At 44.9% G+C, this 9,690-nt stretch overlaps 1 protein-coding gene across 1 annotated transcript; it reads left to right on the top strand.

Moving 5' to 3' along the window:
* The first annotated feature begins 3,065 nt into the window (after positions 1-3,065).
* YEATS4 (YEATS domain containing 4) lies at positions 3,066-8,566 on the top strand. The gene is made up of 7 exons (XM_069773708.1): positions 3,066-3,252; positions 3,380-3,499; positions 3,870-3,936; positions 4,036-4,130; positions 5,625-5,717; positions 5,795-5,882; positions 7,976-8,566. The coding sequence occupies exons 1-7, from the start codon at positions 3,202-3,204 to the stop codon at positions 8,143-8,145; spliced, it is 684 nt and encodes a 227-aa protein (XP_069629809.1). The 5' UTR covers positions 3,066-3,201; the 3' UTR covers positions 8,146-8,566.
* Positions 8,567-9,690: the final 1,124 nt, after the last annotated feature.

Below are 9,690 nucleotides of genomic sequence, written 5' to 3'. Positions count from 1 at the left end.
GGCTCATTAGATCTTTATTTCTCTAGGATTTGGAGTCAGAACTGCCAAATTAGAAGGGAACATGTAGTGAGGAATTTACCCAGTAGCTCCAGATCTTCCTTTAATGATGATGCTTCTTGTGAACGTTTCTGTGCGTGTGAACGTAGAATTGCCTTCACTGTTTTCTCTCTTTCATGCACTCAGGAATGTTTTCAATACCAGAGGAAAAGAGGAGCAATCTTCTCGGCACAGGGGGAGTTGTCACACCTGCAAAATAAAGGATGATAATAGTATTGTATAAATAATAAATGAAGGTTCACAGCCTCCAGGTCTGAAAGACAGCCAGAAACTGTTTATTAGGCTTCTTTAAATGCAACCTTTGAAAAAAAATAAAGGTGTTCCTGGCCAAGATACTACTAGTTAGTATTCTCATGGTAGGAGAGTGTTAGACTGACTGGGTGAGTGACAATCAATTAAGGCAGTTTCTTCTCTTCTGCTTTGCTTCCTGCACCCCAAAGAAATGAAGGAGAAAGGGGTGTCTTCCACCCATCATGAAGACTAAGGCTGGAAAATACTCTTCGACTCCAGCCGCAGGATTGCCTCGAGGCATCTGTGGGTTGTGAATGCAGTCACTTAGCCGTGACAAAAGCATATCCTGAATAACATGTTTCAGGTTTATAGAATCAGCCTGAACTGAAAGTAACAGTAACGCTTTCAAGTTTTACTTCCTTTGGGATGTGTGGGTGTTATTTCCCAGCTCAAAACGTAAAGTGGAGCAACTATACAGAAGACCTAGAAAATTGGTTAGTTCCCAGATGACTGTAGTTGGAGATAATTTTGGGGAGATTTGCCCATAAATATTATAATTTTCAGTCAATGCTCTGGTGAATAATTTTGCTTCAGCTTTCTGAGCTTTCCTTGGAAGCCAGACAAAACCTCCCTTTGTATCCCCCTCAGAAACTGTAGCTTCCTGAGGAATAAGAATATCCTAAAACAATCAAAGCAGTATTGTTTTCCAGAATTGCCCCACAGCCTGAAAGAACAGATCTGAGGGGCGCAAATGGGATGTTGAATGCCAAAGTTTTAACGTGATGTTTAAAATGTTAGTATTGCTAATTACTTTAAATGCTCGTTATTTCAGTGAAGTTTGCAGCCAGTGTGCTTGCCCTGCATTCTCACACTGTGCATATTTATTGAAAATGCCTATAGCTACCCAGACATTCAGTTCCTCCCCTGGCAACTCTTAGGGCAGTTGTGATGAGCAGGACAGGACCTTTCTTAGAGGTAACCTTTCACAAAGGAAAATTTTACTTTTCATTAAATAGAGAAAAAAGGGAGAGAATAGATGTATTTCATTTTTCCCAATAGCAAAGCTAATTGCATTAAAAAGTGGTTATAGGAGTCGCAAGGAATAAATAGCTGGGTTCATTTCTACAGGAAGAAAGCCTAGGAGCTCTAAATCTATACGGACATGCCATTGTTTAAAACAACTCTACAAGTGCTGTTCCTCTCCTCAAAAATACAGCAGCCTGTGGTTGGCGTGAGGTGGCTGATGGCCACTCGTGCAGCTGCTGTACTTTGAGCTTTTTCCCACTGCAATGGCAACTGTCCCCAGGGGTTGTTGCTCTCGGGGAGCGTATCGCTGCAGATGTGCCACCACCAGTCCCTCCTCTCCCCTTCCCTTGTCAGCAGCTGGAGCGTTCCTGCTGGTTCCTTGGGTGGGTGTCCTGAAAAACTCTTCCCAGCCCAGCTCAGAGCAGGGAGGAATGGTCCTGGAGCATCTCCAGCTGTGGGAGACCCCCGCTCCCTCTCCTGGCTGCAGGCAGAGGCTGGGGGATGTCCAGCCGTGTGAAGAAGCGAGGGGAACACCGTTCCCCACAAAATACCGACAAAGAAGGGATCAGCAGACAGACTAGAGGACAAGACCGGCAAGGCTACTCCCTTCCACTGCAGTGCTGTGGGCAACAGCAGGCTAAGACCATGCAGTTGTTTGCAAGTTGGAGGTAGAAGGGTACGAGGCCATGGGCCGTGGAGAAGGTGCGGATGGTGGTGATGGGCTGGCATGGAGGGAGGGGGGTAAAGGAGGTTTGGGATTTTGTTTCCTTTTAATTTAAGCAGGTGCGGGCAGGGTGATTTGGAGGGCATCACCCTTAAGAACACGCTTCATGGGCACATTGCAAAAATTCCTGCCACGCATTGCTGACAGACAGACTTCATAGGAATTTGCAGCATCGGTTCAAACAGGAGTCAAATTCCTGCTGTGGCTGTGCTTATTCACCTTCGTAACGGGCAAGGTGTTTCCCCCGGTCGTGCTGCAGGCTGCGATTTAAAGGCCTTCATTCCTGTGCACGGCCATAGCTGGAGAGGAGTGAAGCAATCTCTGATTACACAGCTTTGCAGGTTGACAGGACGTGAGGCCATGGGCACAACCAAACGCAGGAGGTTCCCTCTGAACGTGAGGAAACACTTTTTCACCAGGAGGGTGACCGAGCACTGGCACAGGTTGCCCAGGGAGGCTGTGGAGTCTCTCTCCACCCTTGGGAGATATTCAAAAGCCGTCTGGACACAGTCCTGGGCAGCCCGATCCTGGTGACCCTGCTTGGGCAGGCAGGTTGGAGCAGATGACTTCCAGAGGTCCCTTCCCGCCTCAGCCATCCTGTGACACCCTGAAGTTCAAAGTGTGGCTTCAAGTACCCCATTTGTTACTCAGCAGTAAAACAGGCAGATCAGCCGGGTTGGTTCATCTGCGGCTGGCAGGGGAAGGAGGCGGTAACGGTGAATATTTCTGCTCAACCAACGGAAAGCTACGCGTTTCTGCATTGGTATTTAGAAATACTAATGGCGGAGTGCGCGACAGGAGCGTCTCTTCAGATTTATTTTTTTTTCCCCTCCCTGTTGGTGACAGCGCAGTTCTGGTTATGAGAGGATAGAGGATACGATCCCCTTATGCGAGGATAAGAATAGCGAGGAAACCAAACCCCAGCTGGAAGGCTGAGAAGGTTTTGCCCGCCTTTTTCCAGTCAGTCAGTCAGTCAGGGCGGTTCCCGCCCCGCCGGCGGCGCGCGGCCGGAAGCCGGGGGGCGGGGCCTGCCCTCCGGCCTAGCGGCGGGGCCGGGCCGGGCCTGGCGGGGCCTGGCGGCCGCGGCGCCGGAGCGGAGGGCGGGCGGCGCGGCTGCGGCTGCGGGCGGCGGCGGCCCCCCCCCCGCCTCCGTGCGGGGCAATATGTTCAAGAGAATGGCTGAGTTCGGGCCTGACTCCGGGGGCAGGGTGAAGGTGCGGGGCCGGAGGGCGGGAGCCTTCGATTCGGGCTGCGGGCGGCTGAGCCTAGCCGGGCGGCTTTCGAAACGTGACGGTTTCGGGGTTTTCTTTCTGTTTTGTGTGGTGTTTTTTGGTTTTTAAGGGCGTTACCATCGTGAAGCCGATCGTGTACGGGAACGTGGCGCGGTATTTCGGGAAGAAGAGGGAAGAGGATGGTCACACGCACCAGTGGACGGTTTACGTCAAGCCTTACAGAAATGAGGTGGGACCTTCACCCGCCGGCGGCTTTAAAAAAAAAAGCCAGGATTTGAGGGAAAGGCGCTGGGGTGGAAGCGGGGGGAAAATGCACAGGCTGGTGGGGTTCCGAGAAGGAGAAAGAGAGGGAAAGGCGCTTTTCCTCTGAGGTTTTTCCGAGTGATCCTGCAGGCCGGGGGAAAACTGGCGAGCGTTCGTGGGGACAAAATACTGACAGACCCCTGCGCCGGTGCCAGCTCTGCTATTTACTGCCTTGCTTTCCTGCTGTTTTTAAAGGTAGCTCTGTCAGAAGAAACGCTAGTCACCTAGGATGGATGAATAAACGGTGGTTTGGTGTGCTGTGTAAGTAATCAGAAATAACGACGTTTCTATTTTAGGATATGTCTGCCTACGTGAAAAAAATTCAGTTCAAGTTGCACGAAAGCTACGGTAATCCTTTAAGAGGTGGGTTTTGCATTCGGGCATTTGCTCCGAGAATGGGCTTTTTGATTAGTTCCACTGAGGCTTCATTGCCCGTATTAACACCTCTGTTTCCTACTGCAGTTGTTACCAAACCACCGTATGAAATCACCGAAACAGGCTGGGGTGAATTTGAAATAATCATTAAGATATTCTTCATTGATCCAAATGAAAGACCTGTAAGTACATCGAACTTTTAGCAAGGCTTAATTAATTATGGTGGCCTAAAGCTGTGCTATAGGGTATTGCTGGTCAAAATAAGTCCCATCAGCCAAGGCAGTAATAAAGCTTGTTCTTGTAGGAAATGTGTTTAATGGCTGGCCACGTTTTCCTGTCCCTGTGCTTTACTGCTGGCTGGGGCGTTCATAATGGCTTTTCCTGCGCTTGGCTTCTCGGATGTTTACTAATACGTGACCACGTGTTGTGCTTTACCTGGGCTGAACACGTGCTGAGGATTTCTCTTCTGTGTGGCTTCCTAGTTGTAGAATATTTTAATTGTTTTGGTTTTGTTTTTGGGTTTGGTTTTTTTTTGGTCTGTCAGCTTTGGTCAAAATCAGTCAAAAAGCAGCAAAGGTACTATGCTAGCGTTAGTCTCTTTCCCAAGAAAAGCAGGCTAAGACCCTTCTCTAATTCTGTAAAGCACTAGAATTAATTTCTTCCCATCCTGTGTTTTAGACATGTCTTGCAGGTTTGTTTATCCAGGTTTAGGTAGGAAACTCAATTACCATATTTTAGGGGAAAGGGATATTTTTTTCTGGAAGAACTGAGTTCCTTCTGTCGCATGAACTACAGCAGTCCTTTTGCTTTAGCTGTTTTTTTTTTGCCAAATGAGGGGAAAACTGAATTTTATGTTTTTCTTGAATATGTGAAAATCAATACTAGACTAGAAAAAAGGGCTTCCTGTGCTGCTGTGCTTGGTAGCATCCTGACTTCTATTAGTTCCGTTCACGGCTTGTCCAAACTGTTGCAAAGTTGGCTGGCTGTTTTTTCTGTACTGCTGTTCTTGGGAGGCCGTTTCGGTGCCTGTCGTGTTCTTCCTTTCCAGGAAATACCAACCGGAGTAAAGTATCGCACTCTTCCACCACCGTCCGCGGGTCTGCTCGTGGCAGGGAGGAACTGTGGGCTGTGTGTCCTCTTCCCAGGTCGTGGTCCAAGTGGTCAGCGGTTCCTCAGGGCTGGACAGAGGGCTTCCATCCCTCTCTAGCTCCTGCCGTTTGCAGCACAAGAGTAACTCCCCAGAGAGAAATTTCAGTGAAAAGCGACTCACAGCCCCCCACCCCCCCAGTGTTTTTTTTTTTTCACACAAAGGGATGATAAAAGCACAGAAAGCACTTTCTAACTGATTAATTGGCAAAGTCAGCTTGGAACTAAATCATCTGTTTGGAACTGTTTATGAGAAGGTCTTTGTAGTAGTTTTTATACACCAATCCTAAACCACTTGCCCAGACGTTCTTAAAGTATCAAAGAAGCCTTTGGGTAGTTGGTGTGTTTAACACTGAACATTAAAGTTAAGTGATTCTGCTGAAGTTGTAAGACGTTTATTTGTGTATTCCTAAAAGATTTTTAAATCATGTGCAGTTGTTTGGTAAGAACAAATACTGCTTGTTGATATCTAGAAGAAGGTTTGTATTTCCCTACAGTTGTCAAGCTAATAAAATTCTGTCTTTGTATAGGTAACCTTGTATCACTTGCTGAAGCTTTTCCAGTCCGATACCAATGCCATCCTGGGAAAGAAAACTGTAGTTTCTGAATTCTATGACGAAATGGTATGAAAAATTTTAATGTAATCCTCACTTTATTTTGAAGAGTGTTAGTGATATCATGTATTTTTCTCCTTTGTTAGATATTTCAAGATCCTACTGCAATGATGCAGCAGCTGTTAACGACATCTCGTCAACTAACGCTAGGTGCTTATAAGCATGAAACAGAGTGTAAGTTGAAAATGAAAATATTTTAATTTTAGAAATAAACAATAGTTGGTTTTGCTCTTAGTGTTTTTTTCTGGGCTGTAACAGTTCCATGGATTTGGATGCTGCTAAAAAGTGGTATTTTTGCATTAAATTAGCTTCAACTTTTGCAAAGATATTAATAGTTACTTGAAAATGTTTTAAGATTTTCTGATCTGTATGCCTGCTGAAAAAAATAATTATGAATTACTCAGTATGAAGAGTGATGGCATGATCTACGCCTTGTTTAACGTCTTTGAAATTAGTTAAACCTGAGAATAAATTAAGGCCACTCTGTTTGTGGTACAGTTCTGTTGAGCTCATCGGGGTGTTAACTGCAAGCAAAGATGACACTTTAAGCACTGAAGTACGGAAGAGTTAGTACTGTTAAGTCAAAGCAGCAACCCTTTGGCGATAGAGTTGTGCCTGAAAGCTCTTCTTGTCTTTTTCCCTTCTGTCTCAGTCTTTAACTGTAGGTCACTTCATAACATAACTTCTTCAGTATAGCTTAATGTTCTTTGCGTCCTTTTTATCTAATCTCTTTTCAAATATAAACCAGAATATTAAGGGAATTAAAGAAATGACATTAAAATACATTGATTTGTAAAACGTAATGCATTTAGTGATGATTTCTGATCTTCTGGATTTCATCTCTTTTCTTCTACTCTCAAAAAGCAAATATTGTATTTATTGAGCCCAAATCCTACCTCTTTAGTTACCAACTCTAATGCCATCATAGTCCAGCTCACCTGGCCTTTGGCTTGTCTGCGTGTTCCCCTGACAACAACTGTCAGGTATTTTTAGACGGTGAATACCTAGAGCTGAGAGTGGTTTTGAGTTTGCAGCTCTACAAAGTTAGGGTTCCAATTTGCCTTACATCTGTTTGGGGGTGCGGACATGTGAGCTACCTGTATTTTCTACCTCAGTTTAGCCAGTCTTGAGGTGGATTTTAGTTATATCGCATGTTGTTACGGTTTACGTGTAGAAAATGTTTAATAATTTGCATCATAAAAAAGCCATGCCCAAATTTAAACTTTTTTCGCTTAAAGTTTCTAGATGTTTCTCCTGAGAGTAGAAAGAAACTTTTAGTGGGTTTTTTGTGTATATTTCCTTAAAATGTGCTACTGACGCAGATAAAAGTTAAGATTTTTTTTTTTTTTTTTTGCCACTGCCCATGATTATGTAGTGTATGGGATATGAAGATATACCCATGGCCTCCACAGATTTATTGGCTCTACCAGCTTTGTCCAAAAACTTGTGCATGAACAAGTTAAAAAAAAAAAAAAAAAAAAAGTTAGGACATCTCAATAAACCAGATTGAGATGTCCTAATGTCAGATACTTATAAAAGCAAAGGCAGCACCACTACATCTTTTAGATACTTGGAATTAAACTCCAGGGAGACAGAGAGTAGAAAGTGGTTACAGTACACAGAAAAGGAACCACAGGATGGTTGAGGCGGGAAGGGACCTCTGGATGTCGTCTTGTCCAACCCCCCGCCCAAGCAGGGCCACCATGATCGGGCTGCCCAGGACTGTGTCCAGACGGCTTTTGAATGTCTCCAAGGATGGAGACTCCACAACCTCTCTGGCAACCTGTGCCAGTGCTCGGTCACCCTCACGGTGAAAAAGTGTTTCCTGATGTTCAGAGGGAACCTCCCGTGATTCAGTTTGTGCCCATGGCCTCTGGTCCTGTCGCTGGGCACCGCATATAAATTATTTGTAATTCTCTGTAATCTCCCATTTATTTTCTGTCACCATGTCAGGTCCCCCCCCCCCCCCCCCCCCTTAATCTTTAAAATCTCTGGAAAATTATTTGGTGAATTATTTAACTCCATCCAGAAAACTGATGGGCTGAATGAGGCCACAAAACAAGCTTGGTTTTTCTTCTTTTATTTTTAATTTCAGGTTTTTATTTGGATACCATTTTGACTACAATCATTGAATCTCTAAGGCTAACAGTGATAGATTTTTTTCAGGACACACACCATCCAAATTACTGTTGCAATTTAAAAAAATTGCATAATTACAAATTTCCATGCTACTTACAATATTTATTTTTTCTTTATCACCACCACAGTTGCAGATCTTGAAGTGAAAACCAGGGAAAAGCTGGAGGCTGCCAAAAAGAAAACTAGTTTTGAAATTGCTGAGCTTAAAGAAAGACTAAAAGCAAGTCGTGAAACGATCAACTGTTTAAAGAGTGAAATCAGGAAACTTGAAGAAGATGATCAGTCTAAAGACATGTGACGAGTGTTGACTTGAAAAAGAGCCTATACTGAAAACAGAAGGACTTCCTTCAATCATGGAATTCTATGCGTTCAATTCTGTAACTGAGACTACGTGCATTTCACTTGCAAATGATTGACCTATGTGGCAATTGACTTCATAAATGGAAGAAAAAAGAAAGAATGTATCCTTGTTTTATAGTTAAAATCTGTGGGTAATTAATGATTTATTTCAAGTAGAAGGGGTCTTGGAGACCAGACTACTTTTTTTTTTTTTTTTTAACTGCATTTGAGTGGTATATGGAAACTTTGTATTAAGTCTTGTATTAGTTCAATGTGATTTTACAAAATGCTGGTGTTTACTTTTTTTACTTGTTTTTTCTACTGATTGTTTAGACATGCATCTTTAAAGCTGAAAATAAAATATGCTTTTTTAATTTTAATATTTTTTGTCTCTGTCCAGTTGTGAGCTTCAAGAACAATTGTAAATGGCATACCCTGATTTAAGGCAGAGGTTGAAATATAATGGTACGCAAGTTGCTTAAATCTGGTTACAGTGATATCTGCATGTCTGTCTGTTAACTTCCTGAGAAAAGGATTTTAAATAACTTGTGGGGCTAGAAACTCTTATCTGTAGATATACATCTGCTTTAACACATATAAATGCGTCAGTTATACAAGTTATGCTAGGAAGTAGGAAACGATTCTGGTCCTGTTTTGTAGAAGTTTAATGTTTGTACTGTACTGTGGTCAGTTCATTGCACGTTGTCTCTGCTGCTCTTTCCCCCTTACCCTCTTCCCCTGCTCCAGTGTGCGGTCCCTCCCATGGGCTGCAGTCCTTCAGGAGCAGACTGCTCCAGCGTGGGGGGTCACAAGTCCTGCCAGCAAGCCTGCTCCAGCGTGGGCTTCTCTCTCCACAGATCCACAGGTCCTGCCAGGAGCCTGCTCCAGCACGGGCTTCCCTCCAGGTCCCAGCCTCCTTTGGGCATCCCCCTGCTCCGGCGTGGGGTCCTCCCCGGGCTGCAGGTAGAGATCTGCTCCACCGTGGACCTCCCTGGGCTGCAGGGGGACAGCCTGCCTCACCGTGGTCTTCACCACGGGCTGCAGGGGAATCTCTGCTCCAGCACCTGGAGCATCTCCTCCCCCTCCTTCACTGACCTGGGGGTCTGCAGGGCTGTTTCTCTCACGTGTTCTCTCTCCAGCTGCAGGTGCACAGGGTTTTTTTGCCCCTCTTCTTAAATACATTATCCCAGAGGCACTACCACCGTTGCTGATGGGCTCGGCCTTGGCCAGCGACGGGTCCGGCTTGGAGCTGGCTGGCATGGGCTTTGTCGGATGTGGGGGAAGCTTCTAGCAGCTTCTCTCAGAAGCCACCCCTGTAGCCCCCCTGCTACCAAAACCTTGCCACGCAAACCCAATATCTATTCTTATGTAACTAGTAAGTGGTACCCCTGAAAAACCAGTACATGATCTTTTGCCTGTAACATTTTTTGGTTTTTTTTTTTTTCCTTTCCTAGAGGTAAAAGAGCCTGATAAAGATGGTGCTTCCTCAGGTTTTGAAAAGGCT

The sequence above is a fragment of the Haliaeetus albicilla genome, chromosome 28, assembly GCF_947461875.1.
Source record: "Haliaeetus albicilla chromosome 28, bHalAlb1.1, whole genome shotgun sequence".
Classification (NCBI taxonomy): Eukaryota; Metazoa; Chordata; class Aves; order Accipitriformes; family Accipitridae; genus Haliaeetus; species Haliaeetus albicilla.
Note: the sequence above shows the minus strand (reverse complement) of the source record. Positions and strands in the feature narration are given on the sequence as shown.

What these genes read in the sequence shown, in the direction of transcription:
- YEATS4 (XM_069773708.1), top strand. Translation starts at nt 3,202, where the DNA reads ATGTTCAAGAGAATGGCTGAGTTCGGGCCTGACTCCGGGGGCAGGGTG. An exon ending in CTACGGTAATCCTTTAAGAG is followed by an intron (nt 3,937 to 4,035) that starts GTGGGTTTTGCA and finishes TTCCTACTGCAG; the next exon opens with TTGTTACCAAACCACCGTAT. An exon ending in CTGAATTCTATGACGAAATG is followed by an intron (nt 5,718 to 5,794) that starts GTATGAAAAATT and finishes CTCCTTTGTTAG; the next exon opens with ATATTTCAAGATCCTACTGC.